Below are 16,451 nucleotides of genomic sequence, written 5' to 3' on the forward strand. Positions count from 1 at the left end.
ATTATTTTTATTTATAAATAAGAGAAAGTTTTTCTTTATTTTTTTAAAGGTTTAAGGCACACTAAATATGCCCGGCTTTTGGCAGTGCTGATATTATTATTATTATTATTATTATTATTATTATTATTATTATTATTATTATTATTATTATTATTATTATTATTATGTGTTAATTTTCATTCATATAATCGCTTGACCATTTCTCGCGTTCTGATTGGCCTACATCCTCTGACGTCAGCAGTTCCTTCCCTGGATTCAAAGATGACGGCTGATATGGAGCTGAGATGTTGGGGATCAGACTGGGGTTTACCTTCGATACACAGCGAATCCCTCATAGTTTTGGTAAGCTTCATTATTTATTAAAATTACGGTCTTTATCTTACATTCAGAGCCGCTGTTAATGAGTTCGAGCTTGTATCCGACTTTCTCTGGCTAGTTACCATGCTAACTTAGCTAATGTTTGCTAAAGAGGTTAGCAGGGTCGAACAGAATTTATTCGCTGCTGTTTTATTTTTATGTTAGATAACCTGATAAACACCTGCGATCTGTCTTCCAGGTGTGTGTGGTTGTCAGACGTCTTCCGCTGCTTGTTTAAGATGACTTTTTCCTCCACTCTTTTGGTTTGAAGATGACCTTTTAACCTTGTGAGAAAACACTTGTTTTTGCTGCTGAATGTTCAGTCTCAGCATAAGGATAAAGCCAAATTAGTTAGTTTACAATATTTGGTTAATCTGCTGACTCACAGATCAGCAAACAAAAAAATGCTTGTTTTTCGTCACTGTCAAAACTACACTCAAACAGAATGAATTATTACTTTAAATGAAGTGGAGTATTCTGTTCCAAAAATATTTGAAGAAATGTTTAATTTCTGGTAAATCGATAATATGGAATTGTACGCCACCACAATGGCGTTGAAATCAAACTGTGTGGACATCTATCTTTCATTCCCACACAGGTCAGGGGATGGATACATGAACATACCAGGTCACTGAATATGTCTTGGACATTCAAATCAATCATAAAGAAATGCAAATAGTATGGTACTGCGTGGTAATTCTGTCTGGAGTAGGCAGGTATCAAAATGAAGTGACCATACAAGATGCACAGTGAGGGAAGCCACCAATGATAACTCTGAAGGAGTTTCATGCTTCTGTAGCTGTTAAAGAAACAACAAGCAACTTTTATCTGTTGCATTGCCACTCATAGCTTTGTAGTTGCAGTACTGATGAAAGTTTCAAAAATAAATAAGAGATCCACATCTGAATGTACTGACTGTAGCCTTTAAATATGAAATTCAAAACCAGTCAGATCGTAATTCATTCTCTTGTTTTGTTTCATCATCACATCAACTATAACATTTCAAAATATTAGTTTTACATCAGTTGGTGACACATTGAAGCCCAATTTACTGCCCATTTTACACAGCTTCTTCCTGGAACAATGATCAAAACACATTTTGAAATATTCCAGCAGGGCTGTGTTTTGAGTTACGCATCTATTATTCATAGTACTGATTGTATTCATTGTTTAATGCCAGTTTTACCTTCCTGTGTTTTGTCTTGTATTTGCTCATATAGTGGGTATCATGTTTCTTCCTGTGATTGCTGGCTTGTCAGCTGTGCAGGGTGGCGTGATGACCGCACAACACAGCCAGTCTTCATGTAAACAAGAAACATGGCTTAATAAACCTTAAAACAGTTTATATTAAACACTTCTGTACAAGCAGAGTTGTAGTCTTACACACCTCTCTGCAGCTTCTCTCCCCCTGCCATCCCCTCATTACCCCATCCCCGTAGAGACGGTGCCTGCTCCCAGACCACCAATAACCAGCAAAAATCAAAAAGAAAAAATAATATAGCACCTTCAACTGCACCACAGACTAAAACAGTTAAATGTGGTCTATTAAACATTAGGTCTCTCTCTTCTGAGTCCCTGTTAGTAAATGATATAATAATTGATCAACATATTGATTTATTCTGCCTTACAGAAACCTGGTTACAGCAGGATGAATATGTTAGTTTAAATGAGTCAACACCCCCGAGTCACACTAACTGCCAGAATGCTCGTAGCACGGGCCGAAGCGGAGGATTAGCAGCAATCTTCCATTCCAGCTTATTAATTAATCAAAAACCCAGACAGAGCTTTAATTCATTTGAAAGCTTGACTCTTAGTCTTGTCCATCCAAATTGGAAGTCCCAAAAACCAGTTTTATTTGTTATTATCTATCGTCCACCTGATCGTTACTGTGAATTTCTCTGTGAATTTTCAGACCTTTTGTCTGACTTAGTGCTTAGCTCAGATAAGATAATTATAGTGGGTGATTTTAACATCCACACAGATGCTGAGAATGACAGCCTCAACACTGCATTTAATCTATTATTAGACTCAATTGGCTTTGCTCAAAATGTAAATGAGTCCACCCACCACTTTAATCATATCTTAGATCTTGTTCTGACTTATGGTATGGAAATTGAAGAATTCACAGTATTCCCTGAAAACTCCCTTCTGTCTGATCATTTCTTAATAACATTTACATTTACTCTGATGGACTACCCAGCAGTGGGGAATAAGTTTCATTACACTAGAAGTCTTTCAGAAAGCGCTGTAACTAGGTTTAAGGATATGATTCCTTCTTTATGTTCTCTAATGCCATATACCAACACAGTGCAGAGTAGCTACCTAAACTCTGTGAGTGAGATAGATTATCTCATTAATAGTTTTACATCCTCATTGAAGACAACTTTGGATGCTGTAGCTCCTCTAAAAAAGAGAGCTTTAAATCAGAAGTGCCTGACTCCGTGGTATAACTCACAAACTCGCAGCTTAAAGCAGATAACCCGTAAGTTGGAGAGGAAATGGCGTCTCACTAATTTAGAAGATCTTCACTTAGCCTGGAAAAAGAGTCTGTTGCTCCATAAAAAAGCCCTCCGTAAAGCTAGGACATCTTACTACTCATTACTAATTGAAGAAAATAAGAACAACCCCAGGTTTCTTTTCAGCACTGTAGCCAGGCTGACAAAGAGTCAGAGCTCTGTTGAGCCGAGTATTCCTTTAACTTTAACTAGTAATGACTTCATGACTTTCTTTGCTAATCAAATTTTAACTATTAGAGAAAAAATTACTCATAACCATCCCAAAGACGTATCGTTATCTTTGGCTGCTTTCAGTGATGCCGGTATTTGGTTAGACTCTTTCTCTCAGATTGTTCTGTCTGAGTTATTTTCATTAGTTACTTCCTCCAAACCATCAACATGTCTATTAGACCCCATTCCTACCAGGCTGCTCAAGGAAGCCCTACCATTATTTAATGCTTCGATCTTAAATATGATCAATCTATCTTTATTAGTTGGCTATGTACCACAGGCTTTTAAGGTGGCAGTAATTAAACCATTACTTAAAAAGCCATCACTTGACCCAGCTATCTTAGCTAATTATAGACCAATCTCCAACCTTCCTTTTCTCTAAAAAATTCTTGAAAGGGTAGTTGTAAAACAGCTAACTGATCATCTGCAGAGGAATGGTCTATTTAAAGAGTTTCAGTCAGGTTTTAGAATTCATCATAGTACAGAAACAGCATTAGTGAAGGTTACAAATGATCTTCTTATGGCCTCAGACAGTGGACTCATCTCTGTGCTTGTTCTGTTAGACCTCAGTGCTGCTTTTGATACTGTTGACCATAAAATTTTATTACAGAGATTAGAGCATGCCATAGGTACTAAAGGCACTGCGCTGAGGTGGTTTGAATCATATTTATCTAATAGATTACAATTTGTTCATGTAAATGGGGAATCTTCTTCACAGACTAAGGTTAATTATGGAGTTCCACAAGGTTCTGTGCTAGGACCAATTTTATTCACTTTATACATGCTTCCCTTAGGCAGTATTATTAGACAGCATTGCTTAAATTTTCATTGTTACGCAGATGATACCCAGCTTTATCTATCCATGAAGCCAGAGGACACACACCAATTAGCTAAACTGCAGGATTGTCTTACAGACATAAAGACATGGATGACCTCTAATTTCCTGCTTTTAAACTCAGATAAAACTGAAGTTATTGTACTTGGCCCCACAAATCTTAGAAACATGGTGTCTAACCAGATCCTTACTCTGGATGGCATTACCCTGACCTCTAGTAATACTGTGAGAAATCTTGGAGTCATTTTTGATCAGGATATGTCATTCAATGCGCATATTAAACAAATATGTAGGACTGCTTTTTTGCATTTGCGCAATACTTACTTACTTACTTAATATCTCTAAAATTACAAAGGTCTTGTCTCAGAGTGATGCTGAAAAACTAATTCATGCATTTATTTCCTCTAGGCTGGACTATTGTAATTCATTATTATCAGGTTGTCCTAAAAGTTCCCTGAAAAGCCTTCAGGTCCCACCTTATCTTAGGGACCTCATAGTACCATATCACGCCAATAGAGCGCTTTGCTCTCAGACTGCAGGCTTACTTGTAGTTCCTAGGGTTTGTAAGAGTAGAATGGGAGGCAGAGCCTTCAGCTTTCAGGCTCCTCTCCTGTGGAACCAGCTCCCAATTCAGATCAGGGAGACAGACACCCTCTCTACTTTTAAGATTAGGCTTAAAACTTTCCTTTTTGCTAAAGCTTATAGTTAGGGCTGGATCAGGTAACCCTGAACCATCCCTTAGTTATGCTGCTATAGAGTTAGACTGCTGGGGGGTTCCCATGATGCACTGAGTGTTTCTTTCTCTTTTTGCTCTGTATGCACCACTCTGCATTTAATCATTAGTGATTGATCTCTGCTCCCCTCCACAGCATGTCTTTTTCCTGGTTCTCTCCCTCAGCCCCAACCAGTCCCAGCAGAAGTCTGCCCCTCCCTGAGCCTGGTTCTGCTGGAGGTTTCTTCCTGTTAAAAGGGAGTTTTTCCTTCCCACTGTTGCCAAGTGCTTGCTCACAGGGGGTCGTTTTAACCGTTGGGTTTTTTTTTCATAATTATTGTATGGCCTTGCCTTGCAATATAAAGCGCCTTGGGGCAACTGTTTGTTGTGATTTGGCGCTATATAAATAACATTGATTTGATTTGATTTGAAAAACTCATTTACTGCAGTTATTTGTTTCTACATTAACTAATCGCCTAAGACATGTCTACTGTGTGTGTATGTACTTTTGGAAGCTAACTAGATTGACACATTCTCAAATCAGCCTACAGCCATACAAAATTTTAAATGGGCTCTTAATGAATTTTATGTTGTTGTTGCACAGGGAAAAAAAAGGAGTGCATATGATTGTTAGATGATTGAGCAACAGAATTTTGGTAATATGTGGTTTTCTTACTCCAGGCGTACGCCAAGTTCTCTGGGGCAAAGGTCACAGTTTCTCCAATTGATTGGACATGGAAAACTTTAACAGGTGAGCTGCAGCTTCCCTTAAACTGGGACTTCATTACATTGGGGTTTGGAGATTAACTGATTTGTAGACTCGTGTGAGGAGGTTTATAAACTAATATATTTATATTTGTTTAATTATGTACTGCGGGCTCTGATGTTTTTCCTAATAGAGATGAAACTCCCATTTTACATTTGAATATATATATAGTCTCCTTCATTGTAAAATGCAATGTCTCCAAAAAGTCACTGTTCCTCTGCAGCAACGGTCCCAGAGCTGGTCTGTGGAGATTCTGCAGTTAAAGAACCCACACCGATTCTAAACTTCCTGAGAAAGCAGGTATGCCCAATACACTGTCCGAAACCTGCACTTTATTTCCTCTGGACCATTTAGGAGAATTGGGAGGTTTACAGTCATATTTGTTGTCTTCTTTTTTCAGAGGTTTAATGCGGATTATGAGCTGACAGCCAGACAAGGAGCAGACACCATGGCATACATCGCACTGCTTGAAGAGAAACTACAGCCAGCTCTGGTAACATGTCTCCTCTGCTTATTGACAAGTCTAAATGTGAGTGCTGTAAATGTTTAGGATAACTTGCTCTGTTATATCAGTTGCACACTTTCTGGGTGGATGCAGAAAACTATGTCAATCTGACACGGCCGTGGTTTGCTTCCCATTCGCCCTTTCCGCTCAACTTCCTGGTCCCCATTCGCTATGCCAACAACGCACTCTCTCGGATCCTGCTGACTAAGGGAGAGTCACCACTACACAAAATCAGCGAGGTAGAAGGAAAGGTAAACACCAATGACCACTGTGATGTCTCAGTCATCACTATTGTCACTACAAATGAATTTGTGTCAGATCTACAGTGAAGCAAAGGAGTGCCTGAATCTCCTCTCCTATAGACTGGGAACAGCAAACTGCTTCTTCGGCAACTCGTAAGTCCTTTATTTTTAAGGTTCAAGCACACAACTGGCAAAGCCAGCAGGGTTGGAACCTTATTATCCTCCACATGCCTGACTAGAGTCAGCAGAGATAAAGTTGAGAACTCTGTCTGTATACTCGAAGATTTACCCCTATATGTCCAAAAGCCGTTGGTCCCAAACTAAACAAACTTGGCACATGGACATTACCAGTGGGGGGGGAATGATCACCATCGCAAGAGTGCATGCAAATTAGGTCACAGGGTGATGGAGTGCAAAATCACGTTTTTCTCATAGAGACTGTAATACTTGAGGCAGGCATAATACATTTTGACAACCTGAAACAGACTCCAAACTTGGAGTGCTAAACCCTTTTTGGCTAACCATGGAAGCCTATAACTCCTTTAGGGTTGTCTTGGTGGCTTTCCTTGCGAGTCATCTTGTACATTCACTCAGTATTTGAGAATTTCATACTCCAAACAGATTTACTATAAAGAACCATACTGTTGGTGTTTCTTATTGATTGATTGTAAATTAATACAACATGTTGCTCAGTGGGATAAGGAGTTGGACTTCGTAAATATATGTAGACCTGGGTTTGATTCCCTGTCACACTACCTGTCTGTGTCTTTGGACAATTTAAATTGTGTACAAATGACCATAATTCCTAAATGGTTAATGCAAGATTTTTGTTGAACCCCTTGAATTTAAAGGTAAACTTTGCACCTTTGGTCAGTTTTTGGCTGCTTTTTTTGTCACTTTGTTCTCTACAAAGCTCCCCCTACAGCTCAGGAGTACATATGTCACAAAACTGTCTTAAAAAGTCACTGCTGGTCCTCCCTCGACCCCCCAATGTGTATTTGTCTTAACATAATCCCTGGAACTGTGTCAAGAAAGCAACAAAATACAGAAATACACAGAGTTTAGCTCAGCCAGTTCTCTCTCACTCTCACTTAAACCTAGGATTTTCTTAAAAAGAAGACCTGACAGTTCAGCTATAATTTGTCAGAAGGTACACCTGAGATGCATCTTGATGTTTTGGTGAAGGAAAATCCTCCTCTATACCACTTCATCATGAAGCTGTATAACTGTGGATACAAAATACAAAACATGCACTATGCACAATTTATCCAGTCACAGCCAGAGAAGCCTATACAGTAACTTCTTCAGGGTGTCTTGGTGGCTTTCCTCACTTTTCTCCTTCTTGCACAGTCATTCAGTTTTTGAGAACTATCTACTCCATGCATATTTACCACAGAGTGCCATACTGTTTGTATTTCTTTACAATTGATGTAAATAAAGTTCAAGACATATTCAGTGACTTGGAAATGTTTATGTATCCATCCCCTGAATTGTCTGAAGGGTACTTGAAATAAAACTGATTATTTACAGGTATTATACCAAGGGCCCCATTACTTATGCAACCCATCATCTTGGCTTTTATATTTTTAATTAATTTTATCACATTGTACAGATTGCTTTGAGTTTAAGGAAGATCATTTAAAAATAAATTATATTGAGAAGCCTGATTTAGTTTTTTTATTTGAAATGGCATAAACAAATTAAAATATGTGAATTACCAAGGGGCCGAATACTTTTGAAGGGCACTGTATATGTTTGTGGTTGCAGGCCAACCAGTCTGGATGCCTTTGTGTTTGGTTTTGTGGCTCCGCTACTGAAAGCCAGTTTACCCAACAACACTCTGCAGAGCCACCTCAGACAGCTGGATAACCTTACGCACTTCTGTGACAACATCCTCACAGTTTACTTTAACTCCAACCATCCCTGTGAGTTCACTGCACACACTGGAAATACACACTGAGAGCTTCAACTGCTTTTTAATGTAAATACAAACTGACATAATAACATCTCATGATAAGGGAAGCCAAACTTTCTATGTTATGCCCCTAGTGGTTGGTAATTCAAGCCTATTGGTGCAGCATTACATCAGAGAGACAGCATCACGTAAAACCTCTCCATCGTATCATTGATTACCCATAACTCTCTGCTCTGTCAGTCAGAAGCGACAGACATTTACCAGGGCAGTCTGAGACCTCCGATTGTGAGCACCAGAGCGCTCTGACCCAGTTACAGAGAGGTTTTTATCTCTTTTTCATTCATAACTCATAACTCTAGCTGAGACATGTATGCACATCATTTAGGAGAGGACAGCTCAACTGTTCTAGACTAATATGACCCCAGTGAACAACTTAGAATGTGTGCCAAAATCTCTATCCGGGATGAACAGCCCCAAAATGCCCACACCCTTTTTTGTCCTGAGTGTTACTTCAAATACAGCTGTATTTTCTAAACTGCAGCAGCTATAGATTTTCCACTGAGGGTCATAGAAAAGTGTAAAATTTCTATTTTGATACTTTAAGAGAAAACGGCAATAGGTGGGTCAACTTATTACAGTACATTGAAAGAAAATGAACATTTGCCAAATATAATAAAATTTTATTTTCAGTCATACTATTATCAATGGAATATTGATTTAAAGTGAAAAATACTAAAAAAAAAAACCTTGTTTCTTTAGCAGACAGCAGTATCTAGAGATCTTAAATGTTTTAAAGATGATCAAGGAAATTTCCCAACAGCCAGTTGCCCAGAAGGTTTAAGTTACTAAATATGTGGCGATTCCAGACTGTATGTAGGTCGACTAATACATGTAAACATGTATTAGTCATTCTGAACATATTGAGTACGTTGGAAAATCTGTAGCTGCTGCACTTTGGAAAATACAGCTGGATTTGAAGTAGGGCTGCACGATATATCGAAAAAATATCGTCATCGCGATATTGGCACATGCGATAGGCATATCTAAAAGATGCACGATAATTTCTAATTATTTAATGTATAAATCAGGTCTTTCTTTATGTCCACACGTTGACCAATCCGGCGCGACCTTAAATGTGAAGGTGCCACATCGCTATTGGTCAGAGCGAGCACATGCTCTCAGCGGAGCAGTGAGCACGTACACACACAGAAGGAAGACAAGCATGCCGGGGAAGGAAGAGACGAAAGGAGACGAAAACAGAGAGCAACTTGTTCCTAAAAAACACTACACCTCCGGAATTTGGGACTACTTTGGTTTTTCCACACAGGACGAATCACAGACACAAGTTCTTTGCAAGTCATGCTGAAAAATAGTGGCTACGTCGAGAGGAAACACGACAGACCTCCACAGCCACCATCAATACAACCACAAGGAACTTTACAATGTATATTTAACATCTAAAAATCCACAGCCTACTCCGGTAAAGTCAAGCAAACGAATGGCAAGTTCACAAATGAACATAAATGATAGTTTCGCTTCTGTCGCTCCTTATGAGAAAACTTCGAAGCGACACAAAGCTTTAACTGCAGCCATAACAAGATACATTGCAAAATGCATGCTCTCTGTTAATGCAGTGTCTAAAGAGGGGTTTTTGGAGATGGTAAAAGAGTTCGACCGGAGATACCAAGTGCCATCTCGGACATATTTTTCCAAAGTAGCTATTCCGGAGATGTATGACGCGTGTGTGAAGTCCGTCAAGGCAGAGCTCAGTCGAACCATGGAGCCTTAAATGAGTTTTACCGTGCACTTTTTGACATGCAAATTTGAGCTCATTACACGCTGCCTAGAAGTAGCATACTTCCCCGACTCACACACTGGTGAAAACATTGCTGCTGCCCTGCGGGATGTTTTGAACAACTGGAACTTGCCCGAACACAAACAAGTGGCCATCACAACAGATAACGGAGTGAACGTGGTGAAGGCTGCTGAGGTCAACAACTGGTTCAGAGTGCAGTGCTTTGGCCATCGCCTGCATCTGGCAATTGGTAAGTGTTAAAGATAAAAAAAAAAAAAAAATTTACTCTCAAGACATATAGCCCTAATTTACTATAACACTTAACCCTATAAAGCCCACCATGTGAAATAATTGTCAGCAAATTCAAATTTTTTGAAACAAGAGTCTTTATTGGACCTTTTAACAAACCCACCAAAAAAAACAAAAAACTTTTTTGCATATATGAGTTTTTATTTGTATCATATTTGTTACATTGGGCATTCTAGCATAAAAACATCCATTTTAAATCCAGAGCAAACATAACATTTCAAACCTATAAAATGCTGCATTTTCTTAGGGAAATTACTGTGGGTCACTTGTTTCAGGCAGCCATTATCAATGTCTCATCTGAAGGCCATCTGATGCATAAGATACTGACATCTGGTGGTTTCTGTGCACTACAAGTATCTCATTGTATACAATGGGTTTTTTGGGGTGAAAATATCACTAATGAAGCAGCAGACATCTCAGAAAATCCTGTATCAAATATGATACACTTGGCATTATAGGGTTAAATGAATATGTTTCTTTTATATACTGCAAGTTGGAATTAATGTTGCATTGATGTCAATACAAAATATATTAAGCTTTTCTTGTTTTGTCTCTTTTGTTTCAGAAAATGCAGTCAAAGGTGAGGATCGCATTACAAGAGCTGTTGGACTTTACAAGAAGTTGGTGGGCCACTTCTCCCACAGTTGGAGGGAGAAGACTGCCCTGGCAAAAGCACAAAGAGAACACAACCTCCCAGAGCATGCACTGATAACCGAATGCCCCACAAGATGGGGGTCTAGACAACAGATGATTCAGAGAGTTCTTGAGCAGCAAAGAGCCCTAAGTGATGTCCTGTCGGCTGATAGGAAGTCCAGACATTTGGTTCCAACTTGGCAGGACATAGATGTTCTGGAATCCATAAACCAGGCATTGCAGCCTCTACAGGATTTCACTAATGCCCTTTCAAGTGAAAGCTATGTGAGCATTTCATGTGTGAAACCTGTGCTTCACATTTCCAACACCTCAAACAGTGCCCCATGTGAATTGAAAGACAGTGAATTGACAAAGTCAATAAAGAAAAAGATACTGGACTATTTGAACTCTAAATATGACCATCCATCCACCCAAGAATTGCTGGATATGGCCTGCCTTATGGATCCTCGGTTTAAAACAGACTACATCAGCAATGACAAGTTGCATGAAATCAAGGTCCGAGTGATTTCAGAAGCTGAAGAAACAAAGGTAAAGTGTGTCACAGTAATCTGTTCAAACATTATTTAATAACATTCCAATTTAATAATTTCAAAATGTATCATTAAGGGGCAAAGCCAGCATGACAATGTGGATCCACCTGAAGACATCCAAAAGCAGTCCAAAAAATCCCTGGGTAGTTTTTTCAAGAGTGTCCCAGCTCCAAAATCAAGTACATCATCATCACATGCAGTGGATGTGGAACTCAACAGCTACCTCGTGTCTCCCACCATTGACAGTGAAGCTAACCCTCTGTCTTGGTGGCAAGTTCATCATGTCAACTTCCCCCAGTTGAGTAAATTGGCCAGAAAATACCTCTGTATACCAGCAAGTAGCTCACCTTCAGAGAGACTTTTTAGTACATCGGGTAATGTCACATGTGATCGCACTTGTTTAAAACCTGTCAATGTCAACATGCTGGTTTTCTTGGCCCAAAAAAAAGTAGTTTACTTTTACTGTTAAGACGTGAACCTGCTATTTGTTGAAGTAATTTTCACTTAGTGAAGGCCTGGATACTTTTAAGTTTACATTTTTTGATATATTAAAAATTAAGAAAGCAAGTCTATTTGCACATCACATTTAGTGATAATAAACATATTTTAATATTTCAGGTACAAAACAGCAAGGGATTGTTTTCAGTTTCATGTTGTAAAGCTCTAGCTTCCAAATACTTCTCAACGGCACTTTAAGTTTAGAGATTTTATTTTTTATTTTTAAAAGTACAAACCCTAAATGGGTTAAGGTTTGGTTCAACTTTTGCTTGAAAATGATTGTTTTGTATGAAGAAACGTGAACATATAAATAAATGCAATATTTGAAATGCATATTTGTTGGTATAAATTTTAGAGATATTTTTTCTTATTGGTCATGTATATTGCATTTTTGGGTAAAAAGAAAAAATATCGCGACAATATCGTTATTGCAATACTAGACATCCATATCACACTAATTTCCAATATTGTGCAGCCCTAATTTGAAGTAAGACTCGGGACAAAAAAGGGAGTCATTTTCTGGCTGTTTGTCCCAGATAGAGATTTTGGCACACTGTTCACTGGGATTAGTCTAGAAAAATTGGGTTATCCTCTCCTCATCGACGTGGAAGCATGTCTAAGCTAGGTGCTAGACTAAAACATCCGGGGTGGTTTTGTTTTAAATTATATCTTCCTGAGAACTGAGAGAAAAAAGTACCAGCTGTCAGTGTGTGGTGATCAGCTGAGAGGCACCTTGCTGTTCTGTGTGCACTCAGACGTGGCTGGTTGGCCCCCATGTGATCATGTTCTCTTTTTTACTCTTGTATTTTACTCTTCCTTTTTAGATATACCTTAGTATACTAGCATAGTTCCACCTTAATATTGGAATATAATATATAAGATATAACTTACTGAATTTTCATGTCTATACATGCATATCATACCCCCCTGCCCCCCCTCCTCCGGATGCAACGTGTTGGGGGGGTGGTGCAAAACACACTCATGCCACATGTGTTGCAGGGCGCGACATGCGCACACGTGCGATACACACGCACGCCACGTGTTGAGGGGGAAGCCGACACTGGCACACGACGTGTTGCTTACCGACAAAACACTCGTGGGGCACTTAAGACAAATTTCACATCCAGCTTGAAAGTCGTCGCCTGCTTTCTGTTTTCGTGCTGACTGTACGAATGGCCACACATTTGCTCCATGAGTGGTGCTGGATGTTCGTGTGTGACACCTGGAATTTGGCCGGCAACCTGCTGAGAGAGGGATCGCATGGGCTCTCACAGGGCACTCTGTCTTTCAGCTGCTGGTGTGCGCGAATGGTTGTAGCGACAGGTGTACGAGGCGTTAGAGGTGGCTCTGATTTTTCAAGAATGGCATGCAATTCCTCCTTCGTGTGCTAGTCGGCTTCAATCGTGTGTGGGGGCCCTAAGTGACTCATTTTTAATATTAAGAACTCAAGTTTTCAGTGTTTAGTAGTGGTAATTTCGTTAGATGAAACAAGATGAAATATGCTCGTCAACAGCCCTTTTTCCCATGACTAAGAAGAGATGATTACGAGACGGCACCAATGTTCTAAAAACACTGACTAAAACTGTATAAATGTGTGTTATTGTTGACGAATAAAAATGAGACAAGAATGCTTTGCAAGAAATAAAAAATACGACACAAGAAGAAACGCAACATCCTGTCCAGCTGTCATGTGTTTGTGCCAGCAGTTCTTCTACTGTACTGTCGGCGATGTTACGTATCCTCTTGCTGTGCCCACTGATAGTTTTAATTTAACATATTATGGCTATGATACAGGGTTCTTACCAGCATATAACAGCACAATGGTCCATTACGCTGTTATAATAAAAAATTGCTCTGCAGCTGGGCTGTTGCGTTGTTTTTGAGGGTGTGTAACCGGAAAAAAAATCATTTCTCTACGTTGATTGTGGACCCGCTGGTTCTGATTAGAAGCACCACATCCATAATTAAAGATGTCAGTCGTAATTCACCTTTTCTGCTGATTAAAGTCTCTAAACGGGACTCTTTTTCTGGTAGAATCATCCCTCGCTTTACACGGACAGTTTTTATTCGTTCGTCATTAACGTGCGTTTTTTTTTTTTTTTTTGTCGGGCAGCCAACGACGCAGTTCTCTGCCGTGGACTGCCCCACAAAAATCTCACGCTTCTTTGGTTCGTAAACTAAAGTTAGTGTCCCTCATGAAAATAATAATAATGATACTATCATTCACTCCATGTCTGTGTGTATTGTGGGATTTGCTCTGCGGCTATCTGCCGAATAAAGGTGTAAAGACGGATCATTCCACAATCAATAACTTCAAAGCGAATCACCATTTTAAATCAAATGACACCTCTTTCCAAATGTTGTACAACCGACCAAAGCAGTTTGTCCCCAAAATGAGACATCCTCCATTCTGTCGGGGAGAACTTACTCTAGTGTCAAAGTCTCAGTGCTCCACTTTGACCACAGCCGTGCAGCAGCACTCCAGGCGTGAGTATTCTATGGGAGACTGGGTCCAAAGTAACATTTTACATTTATATCCCTCTGAATCTGCTTAGCTATAAGAGGCATATTATTTAACACCAGGGTTTTTTTTTAAATTATTATTATTATTTTGTTGGTGTTTCTAATAAATATAAAACATTAGAACAAGAGCATCATTTGTAAATGTGTATTGAATCAAGACACTTTTAGCAAAGTTGCATTGAAGATTCATCCATTCAATTCATTCCAGATGCTTGTTATTCCAGACATTTAATCAATATTTCAGCTGTGGAACACAAGTCAACTGGAATTGATAAACAAAAATTATTAAATAAATATTAAAAGACTAATGTGTTTTGACTAAAACTTGACTAAACTACCTTGAGTTCTCGTTTGACTAAAATGTTGAGACTTTTAGTCGACTAAAACATGACTAACAAAAATGATATGTGAATGACTAAATGTGACTAAGACTAAGAATGACACACGACTAAGACTAAATTAACAAATGGGTGACAAAATTAACACTAGTGTTAAGGCTGTTTCAGCCTCATAAATAACTTATAATAATTGCATTGACAATAACTAATAGTAATAAAAAAATTAAAATCAGTCTGCAACTAAAATTATGTCAAAACACTAAAAGATAATTAAAATTGGGTGGCAACATTAACACTGATGGGTATTTGTGCTAACCCGTGCTTTCCCACCACCTGATTATGATTGCTAATTTTGATGATGTCTGTATTGTTGTTTATGAAACTGGATTGTGCAACACAGTTTGCTAATAATGTTAGTTTTGGACCTGTCGTGACTGATAATAAGTGTCTTCACTGTGTTTCAGCTTCAGTTTTGCAGAGTGATTGCATACACATTGCCCATACTGACAGTTTATGATCATCACACGGAAAGACTTAACTTTTCCATGCCCGCCAAGCTCACTAAACTGAGCAGGTCACTTCTTTCCACATCGCTTTACTGCCTAACAAACATTTGCATGTCTGCTTTTCTGTGTCCTTGTCATATTTTGGTAAAGTGCCATTCCTATACCACTAACTCTCTGCTGTCTTCTTCCTTCCTCCTTTGTGGCTGTCTTTCTTCTGTAGGTCTTCCACAGCCTCTACCAGAAACAGTTGATGCCAACCTGCAAAAACTAACTCAGCTTGTCAACAAAGAGTCCAACTTGATAGAGAAGGTTCTTCTTCTTTCCTTCTCTCCTTTTTGCATAGGTTGCTTTGGAGAGGTGCAAACTGTTGTACTAAACGTATTAATCACTGTTAATCTGCTCTAACTGAAGTGTGCATCTCATCCCACAGATGGACGACAACCTTCGGAGCAGCCCTCAGCACAAACCTCACAAAGCAGATCCTAAACCCAGTCTGGTTGGTGAGATGAACTCTATGCCTGCCTAACTCCTGACCTTTGAACTCTCATCCCCAGGTCCAGCCTTACCAAGCAATACAGAACTCCTGTAGAGAACGTATAGAAAGAAAAAAAAAACATCCATTCCAACTACTGTACATCCTGAATGGAATTTAACTTAATAATTAATTGACATTTGACTATATCATTATAAAAGGGGATATTCAATTTAAAAGGTAATGATGATGGATTTCAAAGATGCTTGTCTGAAAGAGACGGAAAAGTGCAAGTGTGAGGTTTTTACAAAGGATGAACATGGCTAAGGAAGGAATGCTGGGAAATGGTCGATGAGAAAGACATGGAAAGTTCAAAGGAAAGCCAAAGGAAATGAAAAGTCCAGAAGGGAAAAGAACTGCCACTCTTAGAACTGAGTGGACATGTCTTTTTATTATTACAGCCATCCTGCTTTAGGAATTATTCCGAGTTATTTTTGTATTTCACTTATTTAGGTTTTCACACAGTTGACAGCACTGTGGTTGTTGCAGTAATAGTGTAGAAACGGCATCACCTGTGTCAGGTGGTGAGAGAAATGAATAAATAATGGAATGGGAAAGATTGATTGCCTTAAGGCAGCATTAGTGTAATTTCACACAGAGGTAGATTCTGCTCTTCCTAGTATTACTAGTACTGTGCAAAAACCTTATGCAGCCCAGTGTTTCTTTATGAATATCAATAAAAGGGAAAATGTGGAATCACCGTATGTT

At 39.0% G+C, this 16,451-nt stretch overlaps 1 protein-coding gene across 4 annotated transcripts; it reads left to right on the plus strand.

Moving 5' to 3' along the window:
• The first annotated feature begins 212 nt into the window (after positions 1 to 212).
• On the plus strand, positions 213 to 16,064 carry mtx3 (metaxin 3). 4 transcript variants are annotated; one of them, XM_034170182.1, is made up of 9 exons: positions 213 to 342; positions 5,312 to 5,381; positions 5,603 to 5,696; positions 5,797 to 5,889; positions 5,970 to 6,152; positions 6,220 to 6,296; positions 7,911 to 8,068; positions 15,432 to 15,520; positions 15,642 to 16,064. In XM_034170182.1, the coding sequence occupies exons 2-9, from the start codon at positions 5,365 to 5,367 to the stop codon at positions 15,735 to 15,737; spliced, it is 807 nt and encodes a 268-aa protein (XP_034026073.1). In that variant the 5' UTR covers positions 213 to 342; positions 5,312 to 5,364; the 3' UTR covers positions 15,738 to 16,064. The 4 variants fall into 4 exon arrangements, with proteins under 4 accessions (XP_034026073.1, XP_034026072.1, XP_034026075.1 ...); XM_034170181.1 differs by having other exon boundaries at positions 219 to 342; positions 5,620 to 5,696; XM_034170183.1 differs by having other exon boundaries at positions 326 to 342; positions 5,568 to 5,696.
• The last annotated feature ends 387 nt before the right edge of the window (positions 16,065 to 16,451 follow it).

This window comes from Thalassophryne amazonica, chromosome 5, assembly GCF_902500255.1.
Source record: "Thalassophryne amazonica chromosome 5, fThaAma1.1, whole genome shotgun sequence".
In the NCBI taxonomy this organism is placed as follows: Eukaryota; Metazoa; Chordata; class Actinopteri; order Batrachoidiformes; family Batrachoididae; genus Thalassophryne; species Thalassophryne amazonica.